General features: G+C 51.5%; 1 protein-coding gene across 1 annotated transcript in view; it reads right to left on the bottom strand.

The window, feature by feature from the left end:
- IPPK (inositol-pentakisphosphate 2-kinase) overlaps positions 1 to 22138 on the bottom strand; it is a 48849-nt gene that overhangs the window by 23250 nt on the left and 3461 nt on the right. The window contains exons 2-8 of the mRNA XM_078436122.2: positions 18878 to 18925; positions 17203 to 17298; positions 14349 to 14415; positions 12609 to 12730; positions 11430 to 11519; positions 3493 to 3551; positions 3014 to 3086 (exon numbers count right to left, since the gene is read on the bottom strand). Coding sequence (XP_078292248.1) covers positions 3014 to 3086; positions 3493 to 3551; positions 11430 to 11519; positions 12609 to 12730; positions 14349 to 14415; positions 17203 to 17298; positions 18878 to 18925 — 555 coding nt within the window. The remainder of the gene's footprint in view (positions 1 to 3013; positions 3087 to 3492; positions 3552 to 11429; positions 11520 to 12608; positions 12731 to 14348; positions 14416 to 17202; positions 17299 to 18877; positions 18926 to 22138) is intronic.

Consider the following 22138-nt stretch of genomic DNA (forward strand, 5'->3'; position numbering starts at 1 on the left):
CGACTGAGCCACCCGGACGTCCCTCCTTTCTTTTTCTTTGGAATCAGCTTTATAGTTTTCTGGTTTTTTACTCCCTTTCCTTTTCTTTTTTTGGGATCAGGGTTTTATTTTTTTTCTCCTTTTTTCCTAGCTTACTTCAACAAACGAATCAAAGCACACCTATTTAAAGGTCCAAACACTCCCCCACTGCAAGCAAGGGGGAGCTCTGCAGAGCACTGACCAGTGGGAAAGAGCAGCCAAAGCACAAGAGCACAATGTATACAGCACCCACTCCTGAACTGCAAAGCCCTGGACAGTGTATGACCCCTTTAATATAGCGGTACTCTCAGGTGCAGGAAACACAGCAAGCTTTTAAAACACGCAAAAACAGAAACTTAGCCAAATGAGAAGACAGAGGAATTCTCCCCTAAAGAAAGGTCAAGAAGAAATCACAACCAGGGACTTACTCAAAACGGATATAAGCAACATATCTGAACAAGAATTCAGAACAACAGTCATAAGACTACAAGCTGGGCTTGAAAGAAGCAAAGAAGACACCAGAGAAACTCTTGCTGCAGAAATCAAAGGCCTAAGACCTATTCAGGATGAAATAAAAAAATGCCATAACTGAGATGTAAAACAAACTAGATACATTGACAGTGAGGCTAGAAGAAGCAGGGGAGAGACCAGGTGAAATAGAAAATAAAAATAAAATCATGGAAAATGATGCAGGTGACAAAAGGAAATTACTAAATCACGAGGGGAGAATGAAAGAACTAAGTGATTCAATGAAGTGAAACAATATCCATATCACAGGAGTCCCACAAGAAGAGACAAGAAAAAGGGGCAGAAAGTTTATCTGAATAAATTATACCCAAGAACTTCCCTAATCTGGGGGTGGAAACAGGCATCCAAGTCCAAGAGGCACAGAGAACTCCCTTCAAAATCAACAGAAACGGTTCAACACCAAGACATATCATGGTGAAACTGGCAAAATACAAAGATAAAGAAAGAATTCTGAAAGCAGCTGGGGCAAATGGGCCTTAACCTACAAGGGTAGACACATAAGAGTAGCAGCAGACCTGTCCACTGAAACTTGGCAGGCCAGAAGGGACTGGCAGGAAATAGTCAATGTGCTGAATAAGAAAAATATGCAGCCAAGAACCCTTTATCCAGCAAGGCTGTCATTAGGAACAGAAGGAGAGATCAAGGCTTTCCCAGACAAACAAAAACTGAAGGAGTTCATGACCACTCCACCAGCCCTGCAGGAAATTTTAAGGGGAACTCTCTCAGTGGAGAAAAAGAAAGAAAAAAAAAAAAAAAAAGACCAAAGCAGCAAAGGCTACAAACGACCAGAGACTATCACCAGAAACACCAAATCTACAGATAACACGATGGCACTAAATTCGTATTATGCAGGGCCCAAATGTCCATCAACTGATGAATGGATATATACATACATACACACAGTGGAATACTATTTGGTGATCAAAAACAATGAAATCTTGCCATTTCCAATGAGGCAGATGGAGCTCGAAAGTGTTACGTTAAGCAAAGTAAGTCAGGCAGAAAATGACAAATATCTTATGATTTCACTCGTGGAATTTAAGGAACATAGCAGATGAACATAGGGGAAGGGAAGAAAAAATAAAAACAGAGGGAAACAAACCATAAGACTCTTAAGGGGTGCCTGAGTGGCTCAGTTGGTTAAGCGTCAGACTTCGGCTCAGGTCATGATCTCACAGTTCATGAATTCAAGCCCCACATCAGGCTCTCTGCTGTCAGCTCAGAGCCTGCTTTGGGTCTTCTGTCTCCCTCGGTCTCTCAAAAATAAATAAACATTACAAAAAGAGAGAAACTCTTAAATACAGAGAGCAAACAGGGTTGCTGGAGGGGAGGTGGGTGGAGGATGGGCCGGGTGGGTGACAGGCATTGAGGAGGGCACTTGTGATGAGCACTGGGTGTCATATGTGAGTGATGAATCACTGGGATCTACTGAAACCAATACTACACTGTATGTTAGCTAACTCAAATTTAAATAAATAAATTTCAAACAAACAAAAAAGAACTGATTGTGAAATCTGTCCTCTTTTTCTGGATTCAGGAAGGTGGAGGCAGACGGGGTGAACGCAGTTCACTGGGACCACATTTCTGAGCCAGATGGGAGAAAGCTCGTCACACAGGCTCCCCGCCCGCCCAAGCCCGCTGAGGGGCATCCAGTGCACAGAGCAGCACCATCCACGTGGAGCGGGACACAGAGGGCACAAGGCCGCCCACATATGACAGCCCTGCTTCTCCACACACATCCAGTGCTCGCGAACCTGGACCCCCCCTGGACTCTCGCACACACATACCACCAATGAGGACATCCCCAGGGCTGGGGGCAGGATGAGGAGGAAGGGAGATGACAAGGAGGACCCGAGGGGGCACATTTCCAACACAGGCCACACTGAGCTCTCCTCCAGATCTGGGCCAGTCCTGCTCCCACCCCCTCCACGGAGGCCCCGACTCCCGCCAGCAGGCGACCCTGGGGCCTCAGGGAGCCTGCAAATGGCCGTGCCCGTGCTGATGGCGAGGGCTCCATGTGCAGAAACCTTCCCCCACCCAGCCAGGATGCGGGGTGATGAGCCACAGGACTTTGAGAACTCACCGACTGACAAGATCTGGGAATTAGAAGTTCCCTGAATGATCCACGAGCAAAAGCACAGGTGTGGCCACCCCATCAGAGATGCACAGAGGTACCCCAGGGACACAGCCCAACGGAGTCAGGGCCATCCTCATCCAGGAACCAGAACTGGGCCCAAGGCCGCCCAGTGCTCAAGGAGCTAATGTCTCACACTCCAGGGGTCACAGGATGCCACACCTGTGGAACGAGGCTCGGAAAAAGGACCGCAGGACTTTGCCACGGCAGCCCCAGCCCAGACACCCTCACCCGCAAGGTCACAGAGGCGATGCGCCACGGGTTACACTCAACCCAGTTTGGACTCCCACTGGCCCCACTGCTCAAGTGCCTGGAAACAGAAGCTACTCTTACCTTAAATATCTTTAAGTTGTTCTGAGCTTCCTGTAACAAGCTCTTCAAAGCAAAGTGCATTCTCTGTTTATTCCTACGACGAGAAGACACTACTGACAGGACTGCAAGCGCCTGTGGCTCAGGGGCCCTGACTTGGGGCATGGGCCTGGGAGCGGCTGCCAGAAGCCTCAGGCTCTGTGGGTCCAGGAGCCACATTCCCCCAGCCTTCCTCAGGGAGGCTCCCCATCACTGCCCCCCGTGCCCACCCCACTCTCTAGCCCTTCCTGGTGGTAACATCTCCCCAGCCATCTCCTCCCAAAGGTCACCCGAGGAGGCAACTCTGACCCCGGACAAGAACCGGGAGCCCTGCCCAGCCCCCCGCCCCCACCACCGCAGAGAGCGCCCCCCCCTGCCCACCCCACCCCCACCCCTCACAGAACACACCCCACCACCACCCCCATGGAAGGTGACATAGGGACAAAGGAGAAGTGTTCTCTTACCCTGAGTAGAGATCGAGGGGGCAGTATTTACTTATCTGCTTCCACTTCCCGGTTGCCACCTGTTAAGAAAGCGCCAAGCGGTGTCAGCGACTGACGGGAGAGCTGAGGTGAGCACAAGGGTGCTGAAGGTCACCACCTCCAGGTGCCCACTGGCACTAGTGGGGGCGGGGCCTGGCTCCAACCCCAGGAAACCCCAGCCCTCCATGGGAGCAGGGCAGCTGGCAGCAAGCACCTTTCCAAAACGACAAACCAGTCTCACAAAACGGTCGGGCTCAATTCTGGCCATCGGATGAACAAATCTTTAAACTTGTAATATTCAGGAAGAGGAGGGTATGGCTAACAAGCAACTTCACGTTGTTGGGGAAAAGACAGATCGGCACAACCTTTTGAAAGTCAAGTCGCTGGTTTCCGTCAAATTTTAAATGTGGGTATCCCCGGACTTTGGCAAACCTATGAATGTCACCAGGTCGGGGACGTTCAGGGCAGCCTAACTGTAACAGCGAGGTCTGGAAACAACTTTGCAGTGCATCCGCTCTCACGGGCCAGCACACAGAAAGCCACTTGATACGTGAAGGAATGAGTAAATGACATCCAGCTAACAGAAGAGGTAAAGGTAAAAATCACCAACATTTATTCAAGGAAAAAAGCAATTCAGGTGAGTGGAAGTGATGTTACTTTACTTAAAAAGAAAAAAAGAAAAGAAAAAGAAGTGCATCCACAGGTAATATCCAGACACGCACTGGAAAAGCCTTGAAGGATACACAACAAATAAATCTCCAGGATGAAGAGAAAAAGGCAGAGCGACTGCATGTGCTGAGACCCCATATTTGCTTTATGAAGTACACACGTACACATGTGAGTGAGCACATGCTAGAACACGGGTGGGGAAGGCATCATCTCAGGCCCCCGGGATAGTACGTACATTGGTGTTGGCACAAGTGTGGAAGGATGTGCAAACTAACAACGTGGGTTACCTCCGGGAAATCGGGTGACCTAATTACTACAGCTCCTACCGTATCAGTTAAATGAACAAAGAAAAAAATAGCTCTTAAAAATGAACGGTGACAATGAACACCATCTCCCAAAGGGAGCGGCTCACATACCTTCTTTTCCCTAAGAGACTAGAAAGTTGTAACAACACAAAGAAAAGATGGGGTGAGTCAGCAAAAATGGTGGTGGTGAAGACCTCTGGAAATTCTCTCCTCCATAAGGGCAATGAGAAAACTGGCAAACACTGTCAGAATCAAAACTTTCAGAACTCTGAAAATTAACCAAAGGCTTGCAACAATCTAGGGAGCGTTTATTCAAGAAAAAATGGCCAAATCTAAGAACACTGAGCTTTGTGGCATTTTTTTAACTTTTTTTTCAATGTTTATTTTTGACCGACAGAGACAGAGTGCGAGTGGGGGAGGAGCAGACAGAGAGGGAGACACAGAATCCAAAGCAGGCTCCAGGCTCTGAGCTGTCAGCACAGAGCCTGACGCGGGGCTCGAACTCACAGACTGTGAGATCATGACCTGAGCCAAAGTCGGCAGCTAACCGACTGAGCCACCCAGGCGCCCCAGCTTTGTGGCATTTTTGGTGCTCTATTCCCAACCCTCTCTCCAGCTCCAAGGAAACCCTAAAAACCAACAACCCCAATCCTGGTGAAAAGGAAGTCTGGCAGCCACCAGGGGAGCTGAACGGGGCAGGAGTTTCTCCAAAGCCTCATGCCCAAAGAATGGTCGTTATATGACCCATCTCTGGGACTCCCATCTTCATTACCTCAGAGCCGAGCAGGTGCAGAAGGGGCGTCCTCCCAGGGGCATTTGTGAAGCACGGTTTCACTGCACAGCTACCTGAGAGAGTGGTAACAGTCATGGCAAACAATCAGGCTTAGCCTAATGCTAAAATGGAAAAGCTGAATAATGAGATGTACACAGGGCTCTAGAAGGCCATGCGCAGGCTCTAGAAAGACCTTCAAAGGCCCTCGCTTTCTGTTGATCTAAGGCTCTGAGGAACTGAAGGCTGAGTACAGCTGCAACTGCCATGCTGAGTGGTGATGGCGGTCCCTGCGTGCGTGCGGAGCCCCTCGGCAAAGACTGCTTGGTTCCAGGCATTCAAGAAAATCTTAGTGCCGAAAGACCGTCAACCAAGAGCTCTTCATCTATTAAACTATCCTTTGGAATGAAGGAGCAATTCCGACACTGCCAGGCAAACAAGAACTGAAAAAAAAAAAATTGTTGTTAGCTAACCTGCCCTACAAGAAATACTAAAGGGAACCCTTCAGGCTGAAATGAAAGGGCACTAAACAGTAACTTGAATCCACATGAAGAAATAAAGAGCACCAGTAAAGGAACTACACAGGCAGGTAAACAGAGAAGACCATGAATTTGTTTGTAACTTTTTTATCCCATCTCCTTGAAAGAATGTCCGCCACACGGTAGGAGGCAATCGGTAGGAGGCAATCGTCAGGAATCTGCAGTAACAAGCACGCTATGTACAAAGACTAACTTGTAAGGGGGAAGCCCACAAAGCCAGGAGGAGCAGAGCCTTCGTACACCAGTGAGATTAACTGGTATTAACTGAGCTAGACTGTTCAGCTTAAAGTGTTCAAGTAACGAGTGACAAGACAGAAAATTAACAACAAAACAGAAGACTTGAACCACACTATAAACCAACTAGACCTCACAAACATCTATAGGACACTCTACCCGACGACAGCAGAATACACATTCTCATCAAGCAAACATGGAACATTCTCAGGGAGACATGAAGTCATGCAAATGTTCTCCAGACTTGGTGGAATAAAATTAGAAATCAATAGCAAAAAAAAAAAAAATTGAGAAATTCACAAATACAAGAAATCTAAACACATTCCTAATCATCAATCAGTCAAAGAAGAAATCAACAGGAAAACCAGAAAATTGAGATAGAATGAAAATGCAACATACCAAAATTTATGGGAGGCAGAGAGCAGTGCTTACGTGGAAATTTATACTTGTAAACACCTATATGAAAAAGAAGAAAAATCCCAAATCAATAACCTAATTTTCTACGCAAACTAGAAAAATAAGGCCAACCTAAATCCAATGCAGACAGAAGGAAGGAAATAGTAAAGATGAGAGCAGAGACAGATGAAATGGAGAACAGGGAGAAAAATGAAGAAAGTGAACAAAACCAAAAGTTGTTTCTCTGAAAAGATCAACAATTACTATAATCCTTTCGCCGGATCAAGAAAAATGACTACAAACAGAAATAAAAGAAAGGATGTTACTTAACCTTGCAGAAATAAAAAAAGAATTTTAGAAGAATACTATGAACAAATCAGATGAAATGCACAAATTCTTAGAAACACACCACACCAAAATTGAGTCAGGAAGAAAGAGAATCTAAACAGAATAGTAAGAGTGGCACTAAATCAGCAACCAAAAATCTTCTGACAAAGGAAAACCCAGAACCAGATGGTTTCACTAGTGAATTCTAACCAAATGATTAAAGAAGAATCAACACCAATACTGAAACTCTTACAAAAAACTAAAGAGTAAAGAGAAGGAAACACTTCCTAACTCATTCTATGAAGCCAGTTATCACCCTACCAAAACCAGACAAAACATCACCAGAAAAGAATACTTCAGGCCAATTATCTCTTAAGAAAAAATCCTCAACAAAAACTAACCTAATTTAGCAGCATATTAAAGGAATCATACACCTATAATGAAGTGAGATTTATCCCAGAAATACAAGGACGGTTCAGCATACGCAACCATAAGAGACCACATTAACAGAAAGAATAGCACACTTTCTGGTCTTCTCAGTTGACACAGGGCAAAATCTAACATTCTTTCATGATTCACAAAAAAAAGGGGGGGGCAAAAAAACTCAAAAAGATCACCTATGGCCAACGCACAGAGAACATCACACTCAGTAGTGAAAAACTGAAAGCTTCTGCCTAAGATCAGGAACAAGATAAGGATGTCCACTCTTGTTTCTACATAAAATTGTACTGCAAATTCTAACCTGAGCAATTAGGGAAGAAAATCAAAGAGCACCCAGATTGCAAAGAATGAAGTAAAACTATCCTTATTTGCAGATGATCTAATCACACATACAGAAAACCCTGAGAAACCACCACCACTACCACCAAAAAAAAAACAAAAAACAAAAAACCAGAGCAAATAAACAAGTTCATCAAGGGTGACAGGATAAGGTATCAATATACAAAAAAACAACTGCATTTCTCCCCTCACGCCCATTAGAATGGCTACTATGAAACACAGACAAAAAGTGTTAGTGAGTGTGCGGGGAAAGTGGAACTCTTAGGTACCGTGGTAGGAATGGAAAATTGCACAGCCGCTGTAGACAGCAGCGTGGTGGTTCCGTGTAATTACAACCGGAACCACCACATGACCAAAAATTCTACTTCTGGATACACCCTCAAAAGAATTGAAAGCAGAATCTCCAAGAGAGATTTGCACACCCACGTTCACAGGAGCACTGTTCACAAGAGCCAGAAGGCAGAAGCAACCCAGTGTGTGTCACTAGAGGAATAGATTAAAGATGTGCCATATACATTCAAGGGACTATTATTCAGCCTTAAAAGGGAAGGAAATTCCGACATATTTCACAACATGGATGAACCTTGAGGACCTAAGTGAAATGAGTCAGTCACGAAAGAACAAATACTGTATATGATTCCACTTTCACGAAGTAGCCACAGCAGTGAAATTCAGAGACAGAAACTAGGACGACAGCTACTGGGAGCTGAGGAAAGGAAGAAGTGTGAGTGATTTAATGAGGACAGAGTTTCAGTTTGGGAAGATGAAAAAGTTCTGGAGACGACGGTGGTGACGGTCGCACAACAACGTACCTTAATGATTAAGATGGTAAATTTTATGTGTATCCTACTACAATTCAAAATATATATATATTTAAAAAACCAATTATATTTCTATGCAATAAACAACCTGAAAATGAAATTAAAAAAAAAAAAAAACATTTACAACAGCATCCAAAATAATAAAACACTTAGGAATAAATTTAACAAAACAAGTATAAGGCTTACACGCTGAAAACTATGAAGTATCACTGCACGAAATTAAAGACCTAACCAAATGGAAAAACATCCCGTGTTCATAGAACATTAATACTGTTAAATCAAGGTGGCGATACCTCCCAAATTGATCTGCAATTCAATAGAATCCCTACAGAAACTCCCAGCTGGTTTATTTGAGGAAAGTAAGAAGCTAAAGGCATCTAAATTGGAGAAAAAAAACCCTCTCTTCACAGATGGCAAGATCCTATACATAGAAAATTCTAAAGAATCTGTAAGAAAGACACTCAGCAAAGTTGCTGGGTACAAGATCAACATACAAAGATTAGTTGTGCTTCTATACACCAGCAATAAACAATCTGAAAATGAAATTAAAGAAGCAATTCCATTTACGACCGTACTTAACAACATCCTAAAAGAATATCTAGAAGTAAATTTAACCAAAGTGGTAAAAGACTTGCACGCTGAAAGCTACAAAGCGTTGCTGGAAGAAATTCTGAAAGACCTTAGTAAGTGGAAAGACAACCTGTGTTTGCGGACTGTAAGTCTGAATGTTGCACTGCCCCAAGTGATCTACAGGTTCCTGCAATTTCTGTCAAAATTCCAATAGTCTTTTTTTGCAGAAATGAAAAATCCAATCCTCAAATTCAGATGCGACTCTAAGGAGCCCCAAAAAGCCAAAACAATCTTGAAAGAGAAGAACAAAGCTGGAGGCCTTGGACTTCCTGACTTTAAAACTGACTACAGTGGAGAAACGGGAACCCTCTTGCACTGTTGGTGGGAATGCAAACTGGTGCAGCCACTCTGGAAAACAGTTGGAGTTTCCTCAAAAAATTAAAAATAGACCTACCCTATGACCCAGCAATAGCACTGCTAGGAATTTACCCAAAGGATACAGAAGTGCTGATGCACAGGGGCACTTGTACCCCAATGTTTATAGCAGCACTTTCAACAATAGCCAAATTATGGAAAGAGCCGAAATGTCCATCAACGGATGAACGGATAAAGAAATCGTGATTTATATACACAACGGAATACTACTTGGCAGTGAGAAAGAATGAAATCTGGCCTTTTGTAGCAATGTGGATGGAACTGGAGAGTGTTATGCTAAGTGAAATAAATCAGGCAGAGAAAGACAGATACCATATGTTTTCACTCATATGTGGATCCTGAGAAACTTAACAGAACACCGGGGGGGAGGGGAAGGGGAGAAAAAGTTACAGAGAGGGAAGGAGGCAAACCGTAAGAGACTCTTAAATACTGAGAACAAACTGAGGGTTGATGAGGGGTGGGGGAGAGAGGAAAGTGGGTGATGGGCATTGAGGAGGGCACCTCTTGGGATGAGCACTGGGTGTTGTATGGAAACCAATTTGACAATAAATTATATATAAAAAATAAAAACTAAAAACAAAAATAAAATCTTTAGCGGCACTTAAAAGAAAAAGAACTTAAGAAAACTGACTACAAAGCTAGAGAAAAAAAAAAGTGTGATAGTGGCAGAAGGACAGACATATAGGCCACTGGAACAAAACAGAGAGCCCAGAACTAAACCACCACATTTACAGCCAAAAGATCTTCAATAAGGAAGCCAAGACCATTCAGTGGAAAAAGGGCAGTCCTTTCAACAAATGGTGCTGGGAAAACTGGAATTAAATGCAAAAGAAAACTGGACGCTTACCTCACTCCATGTATAAAAATTAACATAAAATCGATCAAAACCTTAGAGCAAAAGCTTCACGACCTGGAATTAGACAATGATTTGACTATGACACCAAAAGCACAGGCAACAAAGAGAAAACAACATATACTTTAGTGAAATCAAAAATTTTTGTACATCAGAGGATGTTATCAACAGAGTGTAAAGACAACCGACAGAATGGGAAAAGATACTTGCTGATCACATATCTGATAAAAAAATTAATATCCAAAATATATGCAGAACCCCTAAAACTCAACAACAAAAAATAACCTGATTCAAAAATGGGCAAAGGACTTGAACCAACGGATCTCAAAAGAAGACATACAAATGGCCAACGAGCACGTAAAAGGTGTGCAACATCACTAGCCGTTAGGGAGACGCAGGGGAAACCACAGTGAGGCACCGCTTCGTACCCCGAGGACTTCCTACAATCACAAGCAAGCACTGAAGATGTGCTGAGGATGTGGAGAAACTGGAACCTTCAGATGTTGCTGGTGGGAATACAAAATAGTGTGAGAGCCATGGGAAATAGCTCGACGTGTGCTCGAAACCTTTGCTCCAGAAACTTCTCTCAGACCCAGCAATTCAACCCAGAAGAACTGAAAGCCGTGACTCAAACACGGACATGCACACGCACGTTCACAGCAGCCGAAGGGTAGAAACAACCCACATGACCATCAGGAGACGAATGATAAACGAGGCGTCCCCAGACAGCGGAACAGCGTTCAACCGCGCCACAATGTGGACGAACCTCAAAACCGTGACACTCAGGGGAAGAAGCCAGTCACGGGAGGCCACCGGGTATGGGATTCCATCTACAGGAAATGTCCAGGGCACGTCCACAAGGGCAGGTGTTGGCCAGGGGCTGGCGGGACAGGGGCCTTAGGGAGTCGCTGCTAACGGGGACACGATTCTTTGTGAGCTCATGAAATTATTCTGGAATTCGAATAATGACGGCAGCACCATCATGCGAACTTACTAAAACCCACCGAACTATACACTTCACGTGGGTGAACTGAAGATATGTGAACTATACCTCGATTTGAAACAAAGCGAACATGAACTACTTGCAAAAGAAAAAGTAAATCAGATCAGAAGTATCTGTTTTTTCACTCGTCGGGTGACTCCGGGGGGGTCCCACCATGGGGCCAGCGCCCCCACCCGAGGCTCTGTGCACAGAGGCCGTGGGCCGGCCGCGCTTCTCACCTTGAGGTGCTGGTGCATGCAGTAACGGCACACTTTGTGCTTCACCTCGTGCGTAACGTCACCGGAGAAAGGAATAAACCCACATTTTGGCTGCAAAATAAACAAGTAAGGAAGAAAAAACTGTTTAGGGACAAATCACATACCTTTCAGGGGACAAGATAATGGAGGGTGATGCCCGGGAGAATCAGGTATCACATCCCCCAGAGTCGCTATTGTCCACGGCCCCGTGGGGAGCAGACACCTCCCTCATCACATCAACAGCTCTGCCGCCACAGAATCCGAGGCCAGAACCCTCACTGGGGAGGCCAGAGGTGCCTCAATCGCTGACCAGACGGACAAAGTATAACACACCGTGACACGAGGTGACAGCAATGCCTGGAGGAACGGGTCTGCCCCAGCTCCCACCCAGCAGAACCCTCGCTCCCTCCGCCCCAGCTCCCACCCAGCTCCTAACAGCGGAACCCTTGCTCCCTCGGACAAGACGGAGCGAACGGGAAGCCCCTCGGACAACTGGGAAGCTCCCAGGACATCTGCTGCAACACTGGCTGCCTTTCGAAACCACAGTTCCAGGGCAGGACTGTCAGGACTCAGTGTCGGGGCTCAGAAGGCTGGCTGTCATCTGAGACCCCGGGATGCTCACCCTCTGAAGGGACAAGCAGAGCAGCCAGGGTGACCCCAAAGGCCCCGCCACAGAGGTTCAGAGGAAGGAGATAAAACGATGGCCTGGGACACCCGGGAGGCTTCCCTAGGGACACGTGGGCGCACTGGGCAGCAGAGATGAAGCCGGGGCCTGGCCCTTCTCCAGGGGTCACGGCCCTCTGCTGGGCGCACAGACCAGGGCTCTGAAAGTCACGCAGGCTTCTTGTCTCTTCCTTCTGGTGGCCACCGGGCAGGGCCTGCCCCCGGCTGGCTCCATGTCCCGGCAGCAGGCACGGGCCCACATCTGAAGGCCTGGCCAGCGGGGAGAACCGGAGCAGCAAGGCACAGGTGACAGACGTCAGGAGCGGGACGCAAGCCAAACGCACGGAGTTGGGGGTTGGGAGGAGGCCACGAGGCCTGGGGGGGGTGACCTCAGGAGCTTCTGTCGCAAAGCACGCCCCAGGCAGGCGGCCCGCACATTTACAACCTGGACCCCTGTTCCCTCCCCTCCCCGACCAGCTCCCCTCGATAGAAGTTCACCTTGATCTCTACACACAGAATCGGCCGGTGCTCAACAAAACGGTAAGTCTGAAGTCGGGCTAAATTGGGAAGGCACAACGCGTAGCCACTGAGGGTGTCCAGGTCCTTGTCACAGCGGGATTCTGAAAGACAGAGCCGGGGAAAGACCGGAGGATCGGCACAGAATAGAGGAGACAGCCCATAGCGACTCAGTGGACTCCTGGGAGGAGGGGCCGGCCCTGCCCGAGAGAGGCCTTGGCCTCGGACTCCCGGGGGGCCCTCGAAGCTTCATGCCATCCTGCCTGAGGAGTGTCCCTGCTTATCTGGGACTCCGCCTCCAGGCTGGTGCCACTCCTCCGGTGCGTGGTCACACCTTGTTGCCAGGAGAAACGGGCACTGTGCACCCAAGTCGCACAAGCAGGACGCCTGGGAGTTCGCGCTGGGTCTCTCAGATGGCCGTCTGGGTGTGACCGAGTCCCTCAGTGCGTGAAGCCGTAGCCATGAGGACAACAGGGAGCTCCAGGTCCTTCTGGCGAATCATCGGACCCGGGGTTGTCCTGGGGACCCCGAAGGTGCAAGCATCCTCAGAGGTAGGGGTGGTCTTGGGGACCACCCCATCTCTGCGACTCCCCCTTCCTTGCACGACCAGTCCTTCGGGGCCCTCCAACACCCCCACTTCCCCAGCGCCAACCGCACCACACGCCTCCGGACCCCAGGGGGCGTCAGCTTTCCTCTGTTCACATCAGGAGGCCAGTTTCAAGTCGCCCTTACGGCGAGGACAGGTACTTATGACTGTCTGGTAGGACCAGTTTAATTGGTAATTAAAATGATGACGTAGAGCCTTAGGGCAAGCGTCAGACCGCCCTTGTCTAAAGGAGAGCAGCCGAGGGCGCCTGCGCGACTCAGTCGTTAAGCACCTGACTTCGGCTCAGGCATGAACTCACGGTTCATGAGTTCGAGCCCTGCATCAGGTGAACACGAGCCCTGGTGGAGCCCCACTTCTCTCCCCCCCCCCCCCCCACTCACTTGCGCCGTCTCTCTCTCTCTCTCTCTCAAAAAAAGTAAGAGAATAAAAAAATAAAGGAGAGCAGCCAAAACCCAGTCCTGGCTCTGGGGCGGCTTCCCCTCGGCAGCCCTTTCCACACTGGGGGTCCTGCTCTTCACAGCGCCCCAAAGCAGGGGCTCCCGCGCACAACCTCCGCGTCTGCTTTCTCTTTCCAAACCCCAGGATGGGAGGCGGGCCTCCGGCACACCTGAACCGCTTGTACCAGGAGGGGGCAGGACCGGCCTCAACACCGGGGACGTCACCCCTGGTCTCTGCCTGGAAGGAAGAGCTCTGACGGGGCTACTGTCGCCACCACCGCGAGCAAGAGCGGGAAGGCGCGGGAAGGCACGGGAGGCCGCGGGGAGAGGCCGTCGCCCACGGAGACGCACGTCTGTGCGCTTCCCGCAGGGAGTAAGCGGGCACGTGGATTCTAGCGGCCGGGAGCAGGCCCTCCCACGGGCCCTGCAGCCACCCTCCCTGCCTGGAGTCCCTCCTCTTCTCCCAGGTGCGCTTCCCGGGTCACACACTGTCTGCGACCACCCGAGCGTCTGGTGCCCAGAATCGTCTTCGTGAGCTCGTAGGACTTCTACCCGAGGGTGGCGTTTCTGGCAACAGAGCTGCTGAAAACAACATCTACCCGACACAAGTCACAGGTCAAACTCTTCTCAAATGGAATATTTAAGTTACCAACAAAATGTAGAAGCCGGAACGCTTACCTGGTCTTTCAGACTGTATCTTTAAACAAAGCTGTTTCACGAAATCTAAAGGCAGCTGAACCACCTCCTGTGAGAACAAATACAACATACTCAGTGCACCGCGCGACAGTGGGAATGGACCTAGTGCCGCAGAACCGCACACGCTCAAAAACAGTTAAAATGGCACATCTCATGCTACGAACACTGTATCACATTGAAAAACCATTCAGTATGCGGATTCAGGAATAAAAGCTGCTCTATTATTTAAAGGACACGACCAGATGAAAGAGACGCGACAGGCCAGCCTCAGAGCACTAGCTTCCACAGTGGGCGAGCCACCCCGGCCACCATGACCGGGAACCGAGGGGGGTGTGCTCACCCGCTGGGAGAAGCCATCGGAGCCCCCGGGAGCTCGGGGAACAGCCAGGGGAGCGCGGGGAACAGCAGATGTAGCAGTCCAGGCCCCCACGTGGAACTACATTTCTTTACACAACTTTAAAGCCCCAATTTTATAACGAACTCTATCTTGGGCACCCTGAACACTTGGCTACATTTTACCAACCCTTGATTCAAACTCCTGGATCAGCGTGAACCACGTCATCCTGCCTGACGGACGGACAGATGGATGGCAGGTGGCCAGCACCTGCACAAAGCACTAACTTAAGAAGAACTGCGGTTAAGACCACACAATTCCTCTCCCGGAAGTCTAAGTTGGAAGACGTGGCCACGCCAGGTTCCCCGTTGATGGGCTTCTGCCCTCGAAGGAATGCAGGGACGGCTGCAGGGATGGACAAAGAGGCAGAGGCAGGGTGGGGAAGGCAGCTGGCAGAGAAGCAACTTGTTCAGTCTTCCAGAAGCTTCCCCAGGAGAACAGCATCCCCTCACTAACCATGTGGCCAATGCTTCCATCACATCACGTTCAAATGCAAGTTGAGGCCGCCCTAGTGGCACTCACTTTGGGAAGACCAGGCCCACAAAAGCAAGACAACACTTTAAATTCCATCAGCGTCTCAACCATCCATGGTACCGAGGACGCAAACCCCTGAAGGCACAAGGGGAACAGCCTCGTCCCTGTTTCCCAACCTCCAGCTCCTGTGGAGACAGGCCCAGACCAGTCCCCAGACCAGCCCCTGTCCACACGCAGGCTGATGACCGGAGTCAGCAGTCCCACGTACCCACGCCAGTGACTGGTGTCAGTGGTCCCGCCCACACACACACACACACACACACACACACACACACACCGGAGACCGGTGTCAGTGGGCCTATCTACACACACGCTGGTGTCGCCTGACGGTGGCCTCATGCAGCCCGTCCTGTGCGGACCCCAGCTCCAAGGGAGAAAAAGCAGGCTGTGTCTCACTCTGGCAGGGTCTCCAGGCAGAGGGGGTATGCCAGCGGGATGGATGCTCCCAGGATGTGACCCTGTGGGCTCACACTCTCCCAAAGGCCCGTCCACTGTGCGCAGACAGAAGCAAACGGGGAGACAGAGCACCGCGTGAGCCCCGATGCTGTTCCTACCTACCAGGCCGCTGTCGGCTGGGACCCTGAGCTGCCACCGCCCTCACTGCTGACCCTGCCTGGGAGAAAACGTCCAGAGCTCCCCCAAGAGCTGCAGGACAGAGAAATGCCCCGTCCTCAAGAAGAAAGCCGGCAGTCAGCACACCCACGTTCACTCAGAGACCGTCCAGGCCGCTCACAGACGCAGGGCTCTCACAGCCACGGGCTTCAGGCCTTCACAATTCAACTGGACAGCCGGGGACCTCAGCAGGGGTGGTCCCAGCCCCGGGACCTCTTGCCCCTTTGTGGCCCCACGCTGCCCGGGGACGCCCCTGGAGGCCAGCAGGAAGCTGTGAAAAGGACAGGTCATCTCTCAGATCATGAGCCTGGGAAGCCAGGGCCAGGTCAGAGCAACACTCAGAGCCCTTCAGTGAGCCCACATCAGGAGGTGCTGAGGCCCCCAGCCAGCAGCCGGCTCCACGGTGGCGTCAGCCTGGAAGGGGGTCCACAGCCCTGACGGACCCCCAGCAGCACCGACAACACGTCCCAAGCTGTCAGGGGACCCACTTAGAGGACGTTGTGCCTTAAGTCTACTCGGTCAGGCAACCCTTACACTTCGGCTTCCCCTCTACCTCCTCGGTGCCGGCTTCTCAGGATGAGCTCAAGCCACAGTATTTGCAAACAGAGGCCGCACTCTCAGCTCCGAACCACAGGGCTCCTGTCGGTTCAGGGCCCTGCTCTCCGAGAAGCCCGTGATACGTGAGGATGGCCGCCCCCAGGCAGGGGACGGACGCCACCTGCTGAGGGCCGCCAGGACGCAGGGCCGCCGTGGCTGCCTCAGTGCCCCCTCCTGCGTGTCCCAACATGACTTCGTCTGTAACAGGCACCCCTTGGCAAGAAGCAGCAGCAAGAGCCAGCAACACAGACCACCCAAGGGCAATGGGAGGCCATCATGCCACACGGGCCTCAGCCAGGCTTTCCCAAGAGGCAGGTCACACACATCCCCAGCGTGGGGGCCCCACTCCTCCCCAACTCACTTGAGGGACCACCAGCAGCAGAGGGCTCAGCGATGCTTCTGGATCTCTCTCGAGACCCTCACCAAGCTGGAGCCCCCCGTGACAGCAGGGTGGCAGGGACCAGGGGTCCCAGCAAATGGGGACCTCACGCGGTCTCTCTGAACCTCAGGCTGGTCGTCTAGAAGATGGGAACACTACCTGCTCTGTGCTCACACACAGCACAGAAGAAAAGCACTGGGAAAGCAGACCACAGGGCTGTCCGGAAGCACAAAGGTCCAGACTACGCTTGAGAAGCTGGTGTTACGGACACAGAGCGTGTGAACGCAGACTTCGTGACCGTGTACGTGAAAGTCACTTACCCCACAGTGGACGTAGTTCTCCCCCAAAAACTCTTTCATGACATTTTTGCTGAAGTCCACTATGTTCTGTAGGTGCTGAAATATCTCTTCTGAGGCCTGTAATGGACAAGCACAGGGGAGCCTCAATGACCGGGGCCTCCGAGGGAGCAAACAGCACCACGCACACGCCAGGCGCCCTGGCTCAGGAGGAAGGCGAGCCTCGCCGGTGACCACCGGACCCCCCAGAGCTCCCGTCCCACAGCCCCACAGACTCCACACCATCCACCCAAGAACCACGTCTGTCCCTCGCCCTCCTCCCACCCGGGACTCCTGTGGATCCCACCAGCGGCCCAGGTGCGCCCTCTGAGGAACACAACTTTGAAAATCTGTCACGGCCAAAAATCACCGGGTGTTTACATTTCGGTCCTCAGCATCTAGATGTAGATAGAGTAAGTACGTCCTCCCCAGCCAGAGGCTCGTGACGCGCCCGCAGGCTGTGAGGTTTGGGGGAGAACAGGTTTCCGACCCAAGGCAGCAAGTCCGAGGTGGACGGCAGGGTCCTGGCAGGGGGCCGGGAGGGGGCCGGGGCTCTGGGAAGCTTCTGGACGGAGCTGCCACGGCCTGCAGCGGACCACACGCGACAAAGAGCCGCGGGCCCTCGGGGTGGCACCCTACAGCTGCAGCCACAGAGCTCCCGACAGAAAGCTCTTCTTGTCAGGACTGTCACGCACAGCTCTCCACCCTAACGTGACTGGTGCCACGTCGTACCGCTCAGAAAATAAAGGCAAACTGTTGCCTTCAGAGACGCTGCCTCGGTGAGTCTGAGCGGGGAAAGCGGAGGGAGGCATCCAGAGAATGCTGGCCTTTCCACAAGCTTCGGGCGCCTCAGGGGTGGCGGGCGGGGGAGGAGGCTGCCTGGAGAACGTTCTAGCTTCCACTCAGATCTGCTTGGATCCCACAGGAACAGACCACCATGTGTTCTGCTTGCAGCAGCGGAGGCAGGAAAACGCCCTCCTGCCTGGGGCCACCTTCCTCCACACAGACCACGCCGTCCCTAGGCCCCGGGCAGCCCCGGCTCTCCCGCTCGGTCCCCTTCTCTTCTGCGAGGCCAACCTCACTTCCACAGCCGTCCACCCCACCTCCCCGGACTCTTCCTGCCCCAGACGAGCACGGACTCTGCGCTCCCGCTCCCCCCGCCACCCGCGTGGACGGGATCCCCCGACAGGCACTGCTGCTCCCCCGCTGGAGGGGGACACTCGCTGCTACTGGGGGCGGCGGGCAGGCGACAGAGCAGCACCAGCTTCCCTCGGCCCAGATGACTCGGCGAACGGAAACCTGGCGCTCCACCTGAATGGCCTGTCATGACTTGTCACGCTGCCTGCGGGCATCACCAACTCCACTTTCGTGGCTACACTCCCAAAGATGGGGAGATGCAGCCAGCGGAGTGGCAAAGCCGAGCCCTGGCCCTGGGTGTCCCAGCTCAGCACCCAGGGCCCTCCCAGGGCACCCATGGTGACCCGGGCAGGTCAAGACGCTGGCCGTGAGGGAACTGGGGACACCCCCACTTTCTGCACCGAGAGCCTGTGTCACATTTAGATTTCTACAGTTAGCACTAATACTTCCATGTCAGAAAAAAAATTCAGTGTTTTCTTAATTAACTGTTTTAACGACTGGGTGGCAAACCCACCAATCTTACCTTCTTCCTGTTTGGAGGAAACTTCAGGAAACGCAGCACCACACAACGCTATCGGAAATAAAACAAAGTTTGGTCAGTGCCCACCCGAAGCCTGGGGTCGGGGGATGGCTGTGGGGAAGGGGCTGGAGGCCCCGTGCCCCCGGGGAGGCAGGAAGGGAGCCGGCACTGGGTCACAGGGCAGGCAAGAAAACCTGGCTCCCCCGGGCCAGCCAGCTCACCCCCAGGAGTTAATCTTATAAAAGTAACTAGAGTGCAGAGAAGATTCTAGCTACTGCGTGTGAAAGGATGACATATAGTTCCAAATAAAAGGGAAACGACCCACCCAGCCAACAACAGTGACGAGGCTAAACACAGCAGGAGGCCTTCCAGACGGTGGGACGAGGTGCTGCAGTTTATGGGAGACGGAGGTCCCTGCTCACAGACACACGTGCGGCCACCACCCACTCGGAAACGGGAAAGGTTACAGGACAGGCCTTATAAAGGAACCCAGTTTTATAAACATGTTCGTACACGTCTGTGTAAACAAACACGGGTAAGAGGGGATGTATGGGTACCGTTCCACCCGTGTCAAGTTCAGAAGCGAGTAAGACCAAGATCTGGTGAACGTGCCTCAGGCGGGTGGGACTGTTCCTGAAAAACATTCCAGTAGGGGCTGGTCATGGGATTACGGGTCCATGTGCTTTGTGATATGTAGCTACATACACACCGACGACTGAAGCACTTTTCTAGAGGATTGCTACCCTTCATTTTTGAAAGTTTATAAAATATTTTATTATGATTTACTTATTCTTTGAGAGAGAAAGAGACAAGGCACGCACATGCACCTGCGGGGGAAGGGCAGAGGGAGGGAGAGAAAGAATCCCAAGCGGGTTCCAAGCTCTGGAAGGAGTCCGACACGGGACTCAATCCCACAACCCTGGGATCATGACCTGGGCCGAGATCAGGAGTCGGACACTTAACCAACTGAGCCACCCAGGAGCCCCACAAAATAAAAGTTTTTAAACAAAGTATATGCACACTCAGCTTGTATGAAAAAGTCCAGAAGGACTCAACACTGGTGACAGTGTCTCCAGGGAGCAACAAGTGGACAATGTCTTAACGTCAAGGACCAAGCACCGGGAAAAAGGAGAGAAAGGGACGGGCTGCGGAGCCGAGGGCCACACCATTCACATCCTTGAGGACACCACGTGAGAGTCTAGGATCTTCGCAAGCTGAAAATCAAGCCAACAAACAGAGGAGTGACACACGCACATTCAACCACCTCAAAGCCCAAAGTGAAGGCCACCACTTGTCACAAACGGAGGACAAATACTGGCTGCTTCGAAGGCCCCAGGTGGGGCGGAGCAAACGGCCTGGGAGACACGCCTGGGGCCCTGAGAACCCATCTCGGCCATCCCAACGCTGGACGGCCAGCCCAGCACAGGTGCGGGGACTCTGGCTGCCCAAGGGGCCTGCAGCCTCGAGCGCAGGGTGAAGGTTTTCCACGTATTTGTGCCGTAAAGTTGAGTGAGAAAGCAGGAAACGAGACAGACACAAAGGACTCTTCAACCAGTAAAAGCACATCATGGAAGGAAGTACACCAAAGTGGTTAACAAAAATTATTTTCTGAGTGGGAAAATTCTGGATGTTTTTCACCTTCTTCCCTCCGGTATTCTGTATTTTATGGGGCAGTAACTGGTATCGGATAAGAATCAAAGACCACAAAAAACAACGCACCACGAGGGACAGCTGCCCACGTGAGGCCCGAGGGAGGGAGGCTGCAGGTGGGATCAAGGCAGGTGACACCAAGGACGGGCCCAGGCCGGGTCTTCCACCGGGGAGAGGAGGTGGCCCAGGACAGGCCAAGAAGAGCAGACAACTTCTAAGGGAAGGAGCAAGAAACACCACAATGGGAAGACTTGCCCTTCGGGGGGCCGCCCCAGCTGCCGCTGCTGGTGACATCCCCAGCCCCCAGGGTGCCGAGGGGATGAGAGCCAGGACAGGTGCTGGGCTGACAGCCTCGCAGAGTGGATGGCACCGAGACACGTCACCGAGGGGAACCAGGATGCCACGGGGAGGCCAGACGGGAAGGACACACGGGGACAGAAGGGGCCTGCACCGGGCAGGACGCTTTCCCTGCCAGGCTTGGGCTGCCTCTTCTGGACCCACAGATGCCACAGCACTGATGTGGTGGCGGAGGTGTGAGCCCAGCTGACACCTGGGGGCACACCTGGGGGGCTGCGATGGAAGGGGTGCTCAGGTGACCTCTGTGAAGATGCAAAGGCCGACAGCCCGAAGAGAAGCGGAGGACTGGTAAGGCAAACCCCAGCTGCACGGGACACACAGTGAGGGTGTCACACAGAAGCACTAGCAAGTCCGTGGGTGGCCTTCAAGGCCCCGGACCCTCCAAGGCCACATGAGCACGGAGCAGGTGTGCAAACACACACAGCCAGCATGACCCCGTACTACAGACTGACCCTTCTGCAGGTGACACAGAAACCTTCCTGCTCAGCAGGGCAGCTGCTGTCCTGACTAGGAGGAGGAAGCGGGCACAGGCATGGGCGGGAAGCCACCAGGCCCCCGGGGGAGACCAGGCCTAGACCACACACACCCGTGCCCCCCAGGCAGAGCGCAGCTCACCAAGGTCAGGGCTGGCAACCACCAAAGGGAATACCATTTGGAAATGACAAATCCTAACCATCTGACTGCAGGTGACCTTGGGAATAACCACAGACAAGGCCCCACGCAGGGCTCTCTGACGAGGCCTCACCTGGCCGAACATCAACCTGAACAGATACCATTAAAATTCCAAATAATGTTACTTGTTAAAAAAAAAAAAATACTAGAGGCAAAAACTTCAGACTCTTTGAACTGGATTCAGCAGAAAATGACAGGGGAGTGGCCCGGGACTTGGGAATGTGTCTCATTCAAAAGAGAGAGAGAGAGAGAGAAAGAGGAAGAGAGAAAGACAGAAAACCAGAACAACTCTCACCTGCCTGCACACTCCCCATTAGGAAGGGTGACACACAAACCAGAAACCCTGAACATGAGGCGAGAAGACAATCAGATGCCCTGACTGCTGGGACCTCACATCCTCAGGACCCGGATGGACCCGGACAGACGCCCAGGACCTCAAAACTATCACAGAGACAGAGGATCCACCACCGTCTGGTCTCAGAAAGGCCGGGACACCTCAGGAGGCAGAAACGAGCGCTTCCCTCGTACTTCTGTAGGAGACCCTCGCTGGCAGGTCTCTGGCATCACCTCTGTCCACGGAGGAAC

The sequence above is a fragment of the Panthera onca genome, chromosome D4 (genome assembly GCF_046562875.1).
Source record: "Panthera onca isolate mPanOnc1 chromosome D4, mPanOnc1 haplotype 2, whole genome shotgun sequence".
Lineage (NCBI taxonomy): Eukaryota > Metazoa > Chordata > Mammalia > Carnivora > Felidae > Panthera > Panthera onca.